The sequence below is a fragment of the Channa argus genome, chromosome 12, assembly GCF_033026475.1.
Source record: "Channa argus isolate prfri chromosome 12, Channa argus male v1.0, whole genome shotgun sequence".
In the NCBI taxonomy this organism is placed as follows: domain Eukaryota; kingdom Metazoa; phylum Chordata; class Actinopteri; order Anabantiformes; family Channidae; genus Channa; species Channa argus.
The window spans coordinates 20915365-20933467 of record NC_090208.1 but is presented as its reverse complement, the minus strand read 5'-3'; the positions used below and the strand labels follow the sequence as shown (position 1 = coordinate 20933467).

The following is an 18103-nucleotide window of genomic DNA, read 5'->3' as shown; positions in this document are numbered from 1 at the left end:
GTAACAAAGCAAATGAAGAAAATTCAAATTCTGTGGCACATCAGGCAAACTAGGATGCACTGGCGTTAATTTATTCCAGTATTTCCACTAAAGCCACAGAAGTTCCTTTGACTTGAAGTTTTAAGATATAATCTGACAGGGCAGTATGAAAATTAATAATTTGCATGGATGAAAGCAAGTAAATAAACATATCAGTGTCAGCTATAGGGCTGGGTGATATGGCCAGAAGATTTTCATTTATATATATATATATATATATATATATATATATATAGATAGATAGATAGATATAGATAGATATAGATATAGATATATATATAGATATATATATAGATATATATATAGATATATATATATAGATATATAGATATATAGATAGATAAATAGATAGATAGATAGATAGATAGATAGATAGATATAGATATATATATATATATATAAAAATATAAACACACACACACACACACACATATCTTTTGTTGCCCAGCATTCTAGACGATTCACAATTATAATCTTTTTTTCTGTCTACTATAAACCACTATACTACTAGTTTATTTCATTTCTGCTAGTAAATCTATGTAAATTTTACAGATTACACCTTTAGGTTACAGTGTCAGTACCGGGCTTAACATAAAATGTATAAATACTTTTACAATTAGTATTTATGTGCAATTGTTACTTTTACTTAAAGGGGCTAAATACCTCCTTCACCACTGGTGACTCTAGCTTGGCCTCTCAGAGCCATAGCTAACAAACAAAAATAAGAACAGTGTTCTTTCTACAGTAAACTTCGGAACATTGCTGTAGTAGGAGGACTGTGTTTGAACTAAGAAATGACATGTTAAATTGAATTAGTTTAATTAGATTTTTTTGAAACAACACAAGCTGCCAAGCCACAAGCTGCTCATCATTAAACATGGTGATTCTGACCTGTTACAGAACTAGGCAGGGTTTGAACACATAGATGATAGATGATGACCTGAAGGAGATCTCCAACAATTTGACACATCAAAGATTGGTAGAGGTCATAGCAAGTACAAGCATCTGTTAAAAAGAAGTTGCATAAAGTGTTCTGCGTTTCTCTGCTCATATCTACTTGAGGCAATGACTCAACTCTATATCACCCACTGCATTGTGAATCCAACGATATCAGAGTAGCACTAGTAATATTATCTAATGACTATGTTCTCTTCTTCTGTCTGAAGCTGTGTGCCCTTATAAAGCTGTTTGAAGACTGTAGACAGGCTCCACCATCATGCTGAAAAGATTTAAAGAGTGATGATCTGACTCTTTGCTAAACAATGTCACAGCTGCACCTCAGGCAACAAATGTCCTATTATCTGAGTACCACACACACACACACGACATCAGGATAGAATGAGTACTTAAAGCCTGTGTCTGTTATGTCAGTGCATGAACACAGACTGACACACATGCAGACAAGCTGAAGTGTGCTGTGGCCCAAAACACACACACACAAAGCGCACTCTCACAAAAACATGCTGACACAACGCAGTGATAATGTTGGCGATCAACAGGTGATTCCATAGATGCCTTTTGGATAACAAGACAGACCGAATTTAGGAAAGATTGTGTGTGTGTGTGTGTGTGTGTGTGTGTGTTTGTGAACAAGAAGAAGATAAACATACTTCAAAGATAGCTTGGGATGATGGGATGAGAAAGGTGGGGGGCTCCTAGGTAATTTGATCTGACCAGGCCAACATCACGCAGATATTTATACACAGACAGATGAATGGAAGGATAACAAGATGACAAGCACAGATAGAGAGGAGACAGTGGAAGAACAATGATCAGATGTAGAAGACAAAAATATACAGAGGTTGCTTTGTTTGTGAACATGTGTACACATTTTAAGATTATTATGATTATAATTTCGTATTAAAACTAAAATTAAAATAAAAGACCTTTAATACATTTGCAGTATAATCAGAACATCTCAAACACTACATCTTGCTGACTCACTGTCTGTTGCTTCTAGATAATTCGGTCATCTAAATGTCTAAAATGTAAAATCCAATATTACTAAACTAATTGCTTAAGTCCCAGCAAGCAAAGATACGAACGAGAGGGTGATTGTTGGGAAGTACAGATGAACGGACAGCGCAAATAAGATGGAAGGACTAAAAGGATGAAGACCACAAAGCCATTGTGGAGAAGGAGGAACAGGAGAGGAGAGGAGACAGGGACAAATTGATAAAACCCATTTTGGCTGAACTAATGGACTGACTAAAAACCACAACAACAGAAAAAGAGACACAAAGAGAGGAAGAGGAAATAACAATTTCAAAACAGTTGGAAGAAGAGGGAGTGTAGCTCTGCAGAAGACCGATGTAATAACCATAATTTCTCATAAAAAAAACATTAAGTAAACCCCTAATTCATTTGCAAAAGAGAAATGTTATACTATGCTCACCTTAACTTTTGATGACTTATTCGATCTATCAGGGTGTGGACGAGACCATGCTTGTGTAAATCTTTGTATGAATCATTCAGTATCTGAATAAATATACTTTTGTTGATAATGCATTTAAACTGCCACCTCCCAGCTCATACCCATGACACTAGATCACAGGATAGACTGGATTTAAATGATTCTTCTACCAACTCTGAACTGGGAAAGTTTCCAGTACTATGCACCATACTACTGGCACAGCGACAACACAGAGTAGATAGAAGCCTTGACTATGAAGTTTTTAATGTAGTTTGTAACAATAGTGTGAATGAACTGTATTGTTACACTGATCATGTTTACAATACATGGAATTTCTTCACAGGTCTCTCTTGCAAAATAAATTTCCTGTTACATAAATCTTCAATATACTATATCAGCAGACTCCTGCTGCCATGTTTAACAGAGGACTGTGCAGTGACTCTAGTAGTCCTAGCGAGGTCTAGTCCAAACATGGTGGATTTTATCTGATCCAATCTTATTTCATTTGGTTTCATCTAATTAAGCAATGTGCTCCCATTCAACATGCTTGTTTTTCAGTTCGTTGGCAAGCGTAATGATGCCATTTGTGCTGTTTGATGTTTTTCTTGCAAGCCATCTGTCATGCAGTGTCCTTCGAACTGTCTGATCAGTCACTGAAACACCATTTTCCATGCTCCTTGTGCCAAAAGGCACTTAGACATCTGTTTTTGTTTTAATGCAAAGTCATGTGGCAACATCTTTTTATAACAGATATTGTGCTGGAACCACTGCTGAAACTGTATTTGGGTTATAGAATTATTTTAATGAGAGGCTTTAAATTTTTAGTGTTACTGCACAGGGGCTGTTTTTTTTTTTTAAACTACTTTACTGATCCCAGTGGGGAAATTCAGGATGCACCAATAAATGTGTAGCTGCTATTTTTTAGGCTGGACCTAAACGAGTTTAGCAGGAGGACCTTGGAATTAAACCCTGACCTTGTGGTAAGTTAAGTGCTCTATTTCCTGAGCCACAGCTGCCCTCACTGTACAGTATGTTGGTATATCTCCAATGTGGTCTGCTGTAAACTGGTCCATTTGTAATAGATAATGTACGTGTTAGTGAGATGGGAAACAGGCAATTGTTCAGTTTGCCTACTTTGAGGTAGGTGTGTGTGTGTGTGTGTGTGTGTGTGTGTGTGTGTGTGTGTGTGTGTGTGTGTGTGTGTGTGCGTGTGTGTGTGTGTGCGCGTGTGTGTGCGTGTGTGCGTGTGTGTGTGCGCATGTGCGTGTGTGTATACATCTTACCAGGTTGGGCCCTCCAGTCCAGTAGAGGAAGAATCCTTCTGGGTCAACTTTTAGTGTTACCAGGGTGGGAGGCCCACAGTTAGGCTCCTAGACAACGACAAAAATAAAACTGTTAGAAGGACAAACACAGCACTTAAAGGTAATCAGTTTATTGCAAACTGGGTTTTATTTGGGGGCTTGGATTCATCATATACATTGTGTTTAATACCTGCTGAGATCTGATGGACACAGTGACATTACAACAGTGAAGAGAGCTGAAGCAAGTAAATAACAATTAGACAAATTAAACATGACAAATGTTTTGTGAAGATGACGCTAAACAAAGTGAGCACACCTAAGAAATCGATAGTTAACGAAGGTACTTTCACTTTGTCTTTACTGACTCTTAATGTTTCAGAGCCAGTCTTACCACTTTTTAATCAGTGTTGCTGTGTTTACACAACATGGTGCTTTCAGCTTTTATTCTAAATTTGCACCAGTTGATCCAATGTAGGCAAAATAAATTTAAATAATTTGAAAACAACACCAATATTTGTATGAGTGGTCACTAAGAAAAAATAATATCTGTTTTGTTTCCAAGATGTATGTAAGGAAACTTACAGTATAAAGGCAAATCCTGCAACAGTTACTATCTTTACTCTCCCTCACAAGAAGTCTTGTGGCAAAAGGTGTGATGTGAAACATGATGTTTATGGCAGCATAAGCTGAACCTGCTGTTTTATGATGGTCACGCCATTATGGGATCTTTGACACACAGAAAAATAGCAGGCAGGAATCGTGTTGGCGTGCATAAGTGGTGCAACAGCTGTTTTGATGCTGCCAACCACAACGTTTGGCCAACATTAAAATCTCACTCATGTGCAGCATAATGATGGAATGGGAACCTTCATCAACATGTCAACATGTCATTACTAACATCATTATGGGTTTGTAACGCAAGATAGCATGCCTGCACTGACACACTGACACACACACACCCACACACCTACTGGCTCTGTAATAACAAAGGTAAGTTGTCATACCCGTGTCCAACAGACAAACATACTGTCCAGGCATCCAGGGAAACAGCAACGGTGATAGGGATTGTTTGTCATTACAGTGACTGATGACTCCTATACAGTATGGATGTCGTCATGAGTACTGATACGAGCATCATCATCACCATCAGATTGGAGAAGAGAGCAAGATCTGTCTGGCATCGGACAGAAACTTCTCTTACCAGCACATTTAGAAGGAAAAATGAGCAATGCACATAAAGAGAGTGGGAAAACCCACATAACAAACACACTGTAGTTATAGTAGAAAAATTGGCAAATAAATTGCAGAATGATCTTAGTGAAGGAGGACACTGACGCAAAGACAAATACATGTATGATAGTGACATAAAGGGTTATTGACTGTAACTGAGAATAATTATAGCATAAATTAAAGGACACTTTATAAAACAGGTGTGAAGCAGTTACAAACAAGCATAAACAAACTTGATAACTGTCACAGAGTGGATTTAAAAAAGGAAAAAATAAGATTGTGATTAACTTTTTAAAAGAAATCTGTACAGTAGCTCTCATTGAGAACATTTATTTGGAGTTTTTTAGTACCAAAATAAATGAATAGCACACTACCACAGTAATAGGTTTCAAAGGGCTTAAATCTTGAAAAAAACACACTTATTTATCTTCCTGCCATAATCCATTTGAAGGCTGATGTCTGAGGGCTGAACATGAAACTACAGCAAAGAGACAGTAAAGAGCTTAAAATATTAGCTTGCTTCTGTACTTCAGCAACAAAATTCACCTACCAGCACCTATAAAGCTCACTTGACACATCATTTCTTACATCTAATTCATACAAAACTAAGTGTGATTTAAGCAGTGAAATTTCCAAACCAAAAGATTTGACCAATTACCTCCTGTGATGCAACTAACTTTTCTTTTTCCCCGTCAGTTTACAGTATGATTACAGAAATAAAAGGAGGGTGTTTGTTTAATTTTTGTAACCTCTGGACAGAGCCTGGCCATGTAGCCATTGTCCAGTCTGTATCTGTCTTGCTCCTGACACGGATGGAAATAATTAAGTAATATAAAAGTGATATAAAGTCTGATTCCCTGAGAAACTTTTATCACATTTTAAGCTAAACATACTGTACCTTGAGTTTGGGCTCCAAGGTTGGCTAACAGAGAAGGGGTTATCAGCAGGAGAAGTCGATGTTCAAAATAGGAAAAGGACAGAAAGAGCACAAGGAGTTAGTTTAAGAAAGGGGATGGAGAAAAGTGGGGTTAAAAGTGAGGGTGGATGTTTTTAAAAGAAAAAGGCACAAATGATCAGGAGTAAAAAAAAAAAAATACAGCATAAAATCAACTTCTTGTCTCCCACCACAGCATCAGGCCTTAAGAACCAACCAACCAGTGGTGATGTTAGCAGGATTCGCTGCCCCGCGTTTGTATAAAACCCAGTGACAAATTGACATTGACAGTAGATGACTTTACAGTGTAAATCACTGAACTTGTGACCTGTGTTTACTCTGGGGAACCAGCAGAAAACCATGCAACTCAAATTCCATGCTGTGATTACATCTTCAGGCTTTGACCTGGTGTCAGATGCTTGTTGTATCCGGGGATTTTCCTCAAACATCAGCACGGCACAGTTCTTTAACATGCAGTGAAGCCTGAGCTTGCAAATCTGCAGCTATATTCATCTTTTGTCTGTTTTGTTTTGATTCTCTGAGAATACATATGTATGAATTGTATGTATGAATACAATAGGACCTGCTAACAGTTTAGTTGCTCTTACTAGGTACTAAAAACATAAGCAACTGTCATTATCCTCAGCAGACAACTGTGCTTTCTATTAAATGCACACACAGCTAAACATTTGCAAATCAAAAGACCTGGTTTGGATGATCCAGGCAAATCAGCCCATTGTTTAAAATTCCTGGTAACCTATGCTGTAGCTATTTAACAGGCACAAAAATATATGGGAGAAATTATGTGCAATTCTCTGACCAAAAAAAAAAAAAAAAAAACATTTTAGGAAGCCCTGCTGAAAAACAAGCAGTTTCCATTGATCTTCACTGACTTTAATTTAAAAGGATGTTGACAACTTGTAAGTGAAACAGTATGAACAATCTCACATTACATTTCTACAGCTGTTTCATGCTCCATTACCCTCGCTAAGCAACATTAAATTGTATTAACTGATAGCTATCATGGTGGATAAATATAGCATGCATTACTGAAGACATTACTACGATTCATAGATTCAAAAAAGGAAACAGTAGGAATAAGACCGAAGAAGAAAAGAAACACCAATCAAGGTCATGGGACTATGCTCAGCAAAAACAATGAGAAGGGTCAGAAATATTGCTATCAAACAAAAAAAATATACATTACCAACCCGAGTATGACCCACAATTAACAGACACTTTGTTCACGGCTACAAACCTTTTATCCTGTGCCATACACAGCCACTGCAATATTTAAACCTCGCTTGAGATTAAACTTGATATTCTTGTACATTTGAGATGGATAAGTGCAGAATGTAGGATTTAAATACACAGAAGGTACCAAATACTGCTGTTATTTTGCTCTGTAGTTGTTATTCTACTACAAGTACTACTTAGAATAATCCATTTGCAATGTTATAGTTATGCTATAGCAGTTTTAAGAGAAAGTTTTCATCACTTTTTGATATCAGCCGAGCTTTAACAATAAGAAGACTGATAATTACAATGTCTCTGCACCTTTTCTTACACCAGCTTTTCATTTTATATCACGCAGTGTGGGAATCACAATGCTGTAGGCATAAATTTGTAGGCCAACCAGGAAGTTCATGGTTCCCTTGACAAAAAGCCAATTAGATTAGATTAGGTTTTGGATTATTGCGAAAAATCAGCTCTTATTTCAACCTGATAATCTTCGCAAGTAGACATCAACTTTATGGTTTTTGAAGCCAAAGTACAAAAAGCTCTTGTTAGGCAATAAGTGACCTACACCACGACCATGACATTTGAGTTTGGTCATTTGTAGGGTAACTGTCCACAATCTTGAACTCTTTTTTTTCCCTCATCTTGTTTATCTGAATCATATATAAAAAGCTAGACTTCTGGCACCCTCTCTCCTCCTTTCAATACCTTTGTTTCATTTTTCCCTCTGTTTCTAAAAAAATGGTTATGTCCAGTGTCAATATACACTTTGCAATAGAAGAGGAATTCCAATGGGACCTGACACACAAATACACAACCATATTTACCTGGAGGAATGGGATCTACAGGCTCATGTGATCACTTTCCATATAGCTTTCAAGCCGGACTGTGATCAGATATATTTACATAATACCCTTGCTGAATTTTACTATACATACATGCCAGTGGCTTTCTAGTTCTGTGTTTCACACAGAAACACAGAAGCCAGTTAGACTGACCTCCTCCCTCACCTTTTTCTTTTATAAATTGACTTCATAGTTTAAAGTGTACTCATTTAACTATCGCTACGCTTTTTTCAATAATCTGCCATTTAAGCAAATGCAACAGTTGCCGTTAAAATCATCTCAAATGTGAGGGTTTGTTGTTTTTTTTTTTATTAAATATAGAACTCAAGCAATATTTGGGGTTAACTTATAAAGAAAGTAGTTTTGCACTTGTTGTCTCTGCTGACTTTTTCTTGTTAAAAGGTCACAACTGCTCTGTAAAGGTCACTTCAGTTTAAAAATATGGCTTAATGTTACCACCCAAACCAGGAAATCATTAGTGCATGGCATCCACAGACACACACACCCACCCACCCCTTGTTTACCATAAACATGCACCTTATGGAGTGTTTTCTGTGGTAGATCTATAATTGGACCTCACCCCAGTTCCCAATTAACTGCTATATGTAGAAACCTTCTGAAGTCTTGATTTGCTTCCCTCTTTTTTCTTTTCATAGTTTAATGACGCTTTGCTCTCCTCAACACTTTGATTCCTTCTACCTCCCTAATTGCTTGAAGACCACATCTATTTCTCTAGACCCCCTCCAGATGCCCTGATCCCCTGACAAACACCTTCATTACGTTAATGTCTCACACACACAAACACACACACACAGTGGAACGACAGCCCTTAAAAGCAGAGGTTTTAAATGGACAGACAACATTTAATGACCTCCTCTTGAAAAATGAAAATCTATAAGGGGCTCTACATTTATAGAAAGACAAACACACACAGCCATTCTGCTGCTCTTCCTACATATTGTCCTCACCACAAATGAATGTGTGTTTTGTATAATGTCAGCCAAAGGAGAGCCATTAGTGAGAAACCCATAAACGCCGCTGCCCTGAGTGCACCTTTGGTCAGCCATACTTTGTGTGTTTTCAGTGACGACGTACAGGATTGGTGAGACACAAAGGCAGTGTGCACTTATAAGTGAGTGTGTTTGAACTTCTGCTCCGGCATTATGGTAAAAGTTGACGTCACTAGTAACCTTTGGACTTTGGACAGTAGAAAGAAACAAAGAAGGAGTGAGGCATAGCAGGTCTGTAAAAATGATATTTAGTGTAGTTACAGAAGGTAATTGTTTGAGGTATTAACCAAATATTCCTAATAGATAGTTTGAGGCCACTCTGGGAAACTTATTCAATCCTTGCTTAATGTGATTTACAATTGTATTAACTTCAGTATTTTTAATGTGTCCAATTCTCATTCTGCTTTCAGGTGGTGCTGCACCATTTATTTTCTCCACAGGCATCATTTAACTTTCATCTGATCAGCCCTTATACACGGAAATTAACCGCTAAGCACGCTAGTGAACAATACCCAAGTGTATACAGCTTTACTAAAGTGAAATAAAGCGGTTTGGTTTTCTCCATTTTCCCTTCCCTGTTTGGAGAAGTCAAATCCCCCTACACTGTAGGCCTTGTTATTGCCACTACAGTTCACTGATACATGGACCAGAATTGTACTGGCAAGCCAAACCACCTCATACTAATGTTAAGTGTAGCATTTGTACTGAAATGAAGGCCTGTATGTAGCTTTCAATAAGCTTGTACAATGTCCTGTACAATGTACCAGATCTAGAGACACAAATGTCTTCAGCTTGCCCAGAGTAGCCATGCTCCAGGTGGTTCAGGTTTTTCTGCATTTGCCTCTGTTCACATTAAAATGTCAGCAGACAGGGAAATGGCTAAAACCTCTTCTACTGAGCCTGCATGAAGGACTGACAACCAACCAGTCTCCAAAAACAAGCAAAGACAGTAAACTATTTCTAGTTCCACTCTGTGTACTGTTTGACAGCTAAAACTTTGGAGTTATGGCTCCCACAGAAGAAGCAAAGAACAGTTGCAGGGAACAAGTAAACTGAACTCCTTTATCCATCCACACAACGGAGTCCGACTGTCTTTAAGAGAAAAATGCCACACAACTGCCACCATTTGTTTAGATACTAGATACAACAACACTGAGCTGCCGGTTTCCAATTTATATTCTCTGAAGGCTAGTTTGGAAAATCCCCATTTTAGTCTGGAGGAAAAGTCAAAACATGAGATAAAGGTGCAACAACAGATTTAATTGGCTTAATGTAAATGTTTAGTTTTAAATATTATTATTTGTATAATTGGGCAATTTCATAAAATATTTTTTTTAATCCAAATAACAATATACAATACAAATACTTGAGATGAACCATCCAGCTGCTGCACCTTATTAGGAGCTTTTTACTACAACTCTCTGCATCTTTCAACATCCTGAACACAATGTAATTTTCCTGAACAAGTTGATCTTTTATTTTCACCAACCAGTAACACAAAACAGGTAACTAACCAGTGACAAACTGGTCTCCTATGATGCAGTTTTACACTGTAAATATAGGTCATTTCATGTATAACAAGATTATTTTTAGAGCAGCATGTATATGCAGTGCAAGAATGAAGTTCTGCAACTTCAAGAGTGTTGACACACAAGACCAGACAGTGGATGAAGATAGAATGAAGAGGAGAAAAAGGAAACAAAACTAAAAGTCCACAATGAAACAAAACAAAAACACAGGAAGTAGAGACTGATAGAAGGAGGAAGAGTGATGAAAATACACCAAATGGGGAAGACATTCTATGTAAGATACAGAGACACTGCGAGGCTACATGTGTACTGCAAGAGGAGGAGTAGAGAAGGATGTCAGCCCCACACTTCACATGTGGCAGTGGTTGACCTTCGACCTCTCTCCTCTCCTTACTCTGCATCTCCCTCCCTCAAGCTGTCCATCCCTTGTTTCTCACTACTTTGTCAGGGTGTCAGCAATGTTTCTCGACATGGTGCCAGACATTCATAGGAGCCTGCTATTCTTTCTCAACATCTCCCAAACATCTTTGCTCCCTTACACTATCTGATAATGACGGTTTGTGGCTTGTTACTTCCATGCATCTCTCTAATGGTAAACCAAGATATTCAGAGGAACATTAGAGGAGTGTACTGTGCTTTTATGTAAGATCAAAATGACAAAGCACCTCTGTTTACAAAAGAGAACCGCTTCTGAGGACAGAGGCATTTTCATTTTGATATACAGTATAAGTTGTCACATTCCACAAGTTAAATAATTTTTTTTAGCTGGTATGAAGTCATTTTGCTTGGTGTGATGACTTTCAACACATTTCCATGTATAAATCCAAACATACAGTATATGAACAAACCAGAAGTATTATGTTCTAAAATATCTTATTTATCTTGTTTGGCGAGAGCAGCAGTCGGTAAAGGCTGGTTAAGTGATGTTTATATTAGTGCTGTGGCATCAGAAAGAAATTCCAATGCATGATAATAAGTTACTGTAAGAGCCAACTAAGGTGATCCGGGGAAAAATAATAAGACAAAAGAAAAGAAAATTGCTCAGCAAGACCCAAATAGCAATGAGGAAAAAAAACAAACAAAAAAAAAAAAAAATCACACAGGAAAAAAAATTTGTTTTTTAACAGAAATGGTATTCCTAGTGACAATGTATGCTTGTACTCCAAAAAAAAGGCATTAAAAAAATCATTAAATATTTGTGAAAAGTGAAAAGAACAGTGCCAGTGAACAGGGTCTGTGCTGAAGTGATTTTGAAGTAGCATTAACGTAGCTGAGTTTGTGACAAAATTTAAAGTAGTTTAACATTTCAGAAGACATTTTGAGGGTTTTTTAAGGCATCCAAACTAAATGGAGTTGATGAACACAATCGATTCACATATGGCGCTTTGGGGTATTTGTGAATGAACTGTCTGTTGTCAGTTTGATTTGACATCAGAACACTGACACAAACACTGAGGACAAGAGCAGCGTTAGAATTTCTTTAGCCAAGTTTAGTTTGGAGCTTTCCTCCAAGTGAACAGGGGTGTGCTCTGTAATGTCAGACAAAATAATCCCACCCCAAATTGCAGGAAACACCCCTGACATGCAACATTTTATGGGTCATCGTGCATTGCTCAAGTTACAGGGTTTGGAAGTGCAGCCAAAAGTTCTAATCTCTAAAGGATGCCACATTCCCAAAACTCTGTCCAATTAATTGGACTGCTTGTGATCCCATGTGACTTTGTTTACAAGCCCTGTTTTGCTTGTATGTGCAATGGTGATATAAATAAATCATGTTCAAACTGTGAAAAAGGTGCACTTTTCCCACATGGTTCTGACTAAAGAAAGCATGAATGAGGGCTTGTTCATTGAGATCCAGTCTTCTTTTTTATTTTTTCTTATGTGCATATAAAGTGCTTTGTTTGAAAATGTATCCATGCACTTGCAGGTAACGTTTAGGGAAGTGACAGAGGAGAAGTGTATTTAAATAAGTGTGGCAAATATATTGCAGCTGGATAAAATCTGCAAACCTGAGTTACTGTAAGGTGAAAAATGAAATTGAAATGATAATTTAAAAACCTATGTATTTTTACGGTTCTTATCAGGGCACTCCACAGCACACTGACATAAAGCTGGCTACAGACAAACTGTCTGTGTGTTTGTTTCATTACACAGAATTTCACAGAACTCCAGAAGGAAGTAGGCGAAATTGAGTTGTAGCCGGGCTCCAAAGGGTGGAGCAGCATCAGCGGCGGGAGCGGCAAAGACAAAGAGCAAGAGAGAGACACAGAGAGACAGAGAGAGAGAGAGACAGCGAGGGAAAATGGTTTGGCTCTGAAACCTTACAACAAGCTTGAACAGGGAGTTGTTCAACGTGAAATACATAGCTCAAACACACACGAGCCCACATGTGTACACAAGCTGAAATGCACTAGAAAGACATCTCCCCCACAATGAGTCAGTGTGTGTGTCATTTGATGGGCCTACAGTAGGATTCCCAAGGCTATTCAGACACAAACATTTTCTTGAGAGAGCAAAAGACTAACGAAAACAATGATAGACATAACAACTGGAAGATACGAGAATATTGAATACAAGAGATGTGAATGATTACAGCAAAAACAGAAACCTCTGTGAAGTTTGAAGGGAAAGAGATATAGAACAGGAGATTAGAAACTATTAAGAACCCCATTAAGATGTGGTGGGAGGACAGCAAGATGGAGAATGGGGCAAAAAAAAAAAAAAAAAAAAAAAAAAAAAGAGGATGGGATCAAAAGTGGGGTTTTCATGTAAACAAACTGCATTGCCCTAAGGCACTTCCTGATGGTTGTGTCTGTCCTAATTCCTTTCCCAGAATGTCATTAAAGAAAAAACTAAACTTTTAGACCTCTTCATGTTTTGCACAATTTATTGTGTGGTAGCTTCAACAAGCGTCCTCTTGTAGCATTACAGATGGCTCAGAAAGACACACATAATATGAGTTCAGACACTGCACATTGTATTTCAAGAAAAAAAAAACGAGACCTAGAAATCCAAGCAAGTCTCTGCGACAAAACAGTTGGATGCAAAGATCAGGGATGGTGTATAAAACATTAAGTCAGTTCCCTCGGAGCACAAACTTCAATAAATGAAAAGTGTAAGAAAATTGAAATCCCCAAGACTTGATCGTCTAGACATACAGAGTAACCGGACAAGAAGGACCTTGGTCAGGAGGTGACCAGGAATCCTGACAGAGCTTCAGAAGTTCTCTGCAGAGATGGGAGACCTTGTCAGAAGCATGATGTAAGAATCCATCAATGAGGCCTCTATGGTAGAGTGGTTAGAATGAAGCCACAGCTTCTTTGGAGTTTGTTAAAAGTCTTAGAGAGCACCAGGACAAGGATTCTGTGGTCTCACGACTCAAATTTAAACTCTTTAGGAATTTTCCAAGCATCACGCTTATTGAAAACCAGGAATTGCTCATCTCCTGGTTCCCTACAGCGAAGCATGGCCGTGATAGCGTCACACTATGGGAGGCTTCTCATCAATAAAGGCAGGAGGAGAGGACTGGTGAGAGTTAAGAGGAAGATAAATGGCACCAAATACAAAGAAATCCTTGAAGAACACCTGCTTCAGAATGCATTGACCTGAGACTGGGGTGAAGGCTCAATTTACAGCACAACAAGGACCAAAAGCAAAAAGCCAAGACAAGGCTCGAGTGTCTTCAGTACAAGTCTAAGACTGTCCCCGAATAGTCCAATCGAAGCCCGATATTGAAACACACATCTGCAGAGAGACCTGAAGTTGACAGTTCACAGACACTCTCCATCCAATCTGATGGAGTTTGGGAAAGTCTGCCAAGAGGAATGGAAACAGCTGTCCAAATGCAGGTGTGAGAAGCTTGATGGGACCTAACAAGAAGATTGTAACTGCTGTCTTCCACTACTCCACGAGAAGTGGAATGCAACTCACATGTTGATGTAAGGGTCTGAATGCTAATTTAAACGAGAAAAAAAATCTCTTTGTCACAATGGATTGTTTAAATGTAAATTGATGAAAAAGAAAATGCAGTTGTATCCATTTAACTTAGACAAAGAACAACAAGTGTGGAAAAATCAATGAGATCTGAGGACTTTCTGGATAAAAAAATAGAATCACATTCTGGTTGGAGATAGTGATATTCTGTTAAATGAGAGAAAAGTTGAGCAGATTTGTCACCACATAATCTGTCTAATCATCTTATAAACTCTGCAAATTAGAAAATCAGATTCCTCAATCTTTCCACCACATCCTCCACTCCACTGAGGTACTGAAGAATATCACTAGTAATGTATAGTCTCTCCATTTCAAAGATGAACGACGGAAGAATGTTTTGCGCACATTGATTTGGCATGAGTTTTTACGCTGGATGCCCCTACTGCGGCAACACCTAATGGGGTGGGATTCGCATCCAAACCCCATGCTCTACCACTGAGCCCCCGGGCCCCCCATCATGTATAGTCTCTCCATTTATGCTTCATAATTCATTTGTTGATTCTAAAGGGAAATGGTAGATCAAGGGGAAATGGAAATGAAAGATAGACAAGGCAAAAACATGCACATTTTTGAGTGTTCACACACTTAATCACAAGCACAACCATTTCCTGGGAATTCCCTGTGTGAGAGAGAAAGAGAGAGAGAGATGAAAAGTTAGAGTGTGTGAGAGAGAGAAAGGAATCAAATCAAAAGGACATGGTATTTGCTGTTTGCGTGACAAGACCCTTCTTTGGAGGCCAGACAAGCACAGATGCTTGTGCGTGCGCACACAAATACAAACACATATGTCACATTATGTTCACAATGTGTGTGAGACTCTGGGAGTAAAACTTATCAGCAACAAACACTTGTGTTGTTAGTTATTCTTTTAGCCTTTAGTAGCAGTTTGCATTTGTGTTTGTGTGTATGTACACACGTGTCAACACCACACCTGGCCTCATATCTGCAAAGTACCCTTATGATATCAGTCCTGTTAGAACTACGGGCCTTTCCTTGTAAGATTTGATAATCCACACATATAAACACACATATCTTTCACACAATTGTATAGTCAATCTGACCCAGGGGTTCCACAGGGAAGACACAGGCCTACAATTAGAGGCGATCTCTCAGCCACTCAGTTAATGATTAATGATGGTCCTTCACACACATGGATACACGCACTTATTTTCCCTAAGGAGAAGATTGGAGAATGCTCCTGCAAGCAAAAAAGGCCTAACTAACACAAACGCCCGCACACTTATTATGATCCATTCAAGAGACAGGCGCATGTAAGGGTTGCCAGACACACTTGCGCAGAAATACGCAGAATAGATCGGCAAAAGGTGTTTCAAACAGTCTCTGAGTCAAAAGTGAAAGCAACCATGTTGATCAAATAGAAGTAATGATGACAAATCAATGTGACAATCAATGTGACAGCTCATGCTGAAAACTCCAAAAACCCCAGCTTCTCCTGATTCCCCCTCAGGTGTTTTCTCCAGATCCGCTGGGAACAGCAGGAAAAGCACAGAGCGAGCAAGAAAAGGGGAGAAAAGAGGGTGTAAGAGCTGTAGCTGAACCCGAGCCCGAGGAAAACCGGCCTGACAAGAACTGAACACAACACGCACATTCAGCCATTGTTGCCTACCGATAATTATGGGGGACTTTCTACTGGAGTATCTGATAAACACACACAAACACGCAAATATAGTGAGTTTGATTTCACGGCAGGATTGTGGGGGTGTGCACACACCTGCACACTACGGGTGCATGTGTCTTACGGAGGCACATCGGTCTTAGGTGTCAGCTCACAACAGCGGGCCTACTGTCAAAAAGCAGACGGGCTGTCACGTCTTTGAGTCAGAGCTGATCACACTGAGAGCATTCAGTCATTTTACCATTGAGGATGTTGCAGTGGAAAGCGCAGCTAAGAAGTCTGACTTCAAAGCACGTTTCAAACATGGCATTCTCACCTCGTCCCATTTGACGAACTTGCCCCCCTTCTTCAGCGCTTCGTGGACGGACACGGGTTTGAGCTGCAGCGCGTGGACTCCCGGCTTGGCCCCAGCCATGGCGAGGGACTCCCTGCCCGGGTGCCAACGCCTAAACCCCGGCTACGACAAGCTGGATTTCTCGGAAAAGCAACAAAACGCTTGTCCTCGCTCCACTTCCACCACGGATCTTCCTTTTTTCTTTTCCGGAGAGAAAGTTAATTGAAAGGGGGGGGGAAGTTCCTCAGACACTGACTTGAAAAGTTAGGGAAGCTCGCCGAGAGTTTGAAGAACATGAGGAGTAAAATCCAGAAAAAGAAACACAGGACTTGGCTGGTTCAGCCCGCTCCGCCGCTGTCTTGTCCGCGTTCACGCAACGCGGTGACGCGCCTAAAATTACCCTTTTTATTACAGGCTTTTATTCATACATTTGTTTATATATGCAGAAGCCTTTAATCGCGCACTTGAGCAGGCACAGATATCTCTTCTTCCGTTCTCCCATCTGCTCGACCCCTCTCCTCTTGCTCCTCTACCAACTTTCTCTGCTTCCTCTCTCTCTTGTCGCGTCCGCCGCGTTTATTCTTTTCTCCTCCTCTTCTCCTCCCTGCATGTTTGTGTGTGTGTGTGTGTTTAAAAAAAAAGACACTATTCCGCGAGCTGAGAGAGGGAGAAGGGCAGCCTCAGATAACGCTGAGTGAATGAGAAGTGAACGGAGGGAGGGAGTCCAGACTTTTTGTAAAAGGGGTGTGTTTGAATTCAGTTCCTGTACTCTGAATTACTATACATGATATTACCATGATACTGCACTTGCTCTATATTTCTGAGGTAATAGTGAATCCTCCATGGGATTTTACTAGTTTACAGCTTTGCTTGTTTGCTTGACAACAATTTCCCTGCTGCAACTGAAAAGTACACTCAAGTGATTGTTTTTGTAGTTTGGTGTAGGTGGGGGAATTGTAATGAACACATTGGGGTTTTTTATGTTAAATATTTAGATTTTTCTGGACTGTATGTCAGGTCATCACCAAGATCCTACTGAGACGGTAACAGTCAGGATAGTTTTTTAAGCTACACCTTCACCACACCGAACAGTACAGTATGTGGGTGCTTTTCACAGAATGTGTCACTTCCCATTACAGCTACATTGTCCTTGATATGTAAAATCTGTGGTGAAGCCGTGTGTATCATAGCCTTCAGCAAAGCAGATATGAAACTGAGGTGTATTTGGATCACTGCTTGGTTTCAGCAAACTAGTAAGGACAATAATGAGGGATGCCACTTTGTCTTAAAAGAAGTTACACCTAAACAGCCACCATGCAGACTCTAAAACCAACGCTGAATCTTTTCTACTTGAGTTTTGAAAAGTGTCAGTGTCCAGCCTGGATTAGCTTGTTCATCTGTGCCTTCATTGTTGTCAGACACACCACTCCACTTAGTGACCTGTTTCTTTATACCAAAACACATGGTTGACATATTTTGAACAAATGTAGCCTTTGGTCTCTTTGCAACAAAGCAAAGTAATTCAACACCCCTTTAACTCCTCTTATTACCCTTACTTTTAGTTGCTTTAAATGATTTTCCTTTGTGTTGACAGTGACAG

The 18103-nt window shown here is 39.2% G+C and overlaps 1 protein-coding gene across 4 annotated transcripts in view; it reads right to left on the bottom strand.

The window, feature by feature from the left end:
* Window positions 1-17180, bottom strand: part of plcb3 (phospholipase C, beta 3 (phosphatidylinositol-specific)) — a 47370-nt gene extending 30190 nt beyond the window's left edge. For 2 of the 4 annotated variants that reach the window (XM_067525451.1, XM_067525453.1), the window contains exons 1-3: window positions 16486-17180; window positions 5882-5905; window positions 3736-3822 (exon numbers count right to left, since the gene is read on the bottom strand). In XM_067525451.1, coding sequence (XP_067381552.1) covers window positions 3736-3822; window positions 5882-5905; window positions 16486-16584 — 210 coding nt within the window. In that variant the 5' untranslated portion in view covers window positions 16585-17180. The remainder of the gene's footprint in view (window positions 1-3735; window positions 3823-5881; window positions 5906-16485) is intronic. The other 2 variants (XM_067525452.1, XM_067525454.1) reach the window with 1 other exon arrangement.
* Window positions 17181-18103: the final 923 nt, after the last annotated feature.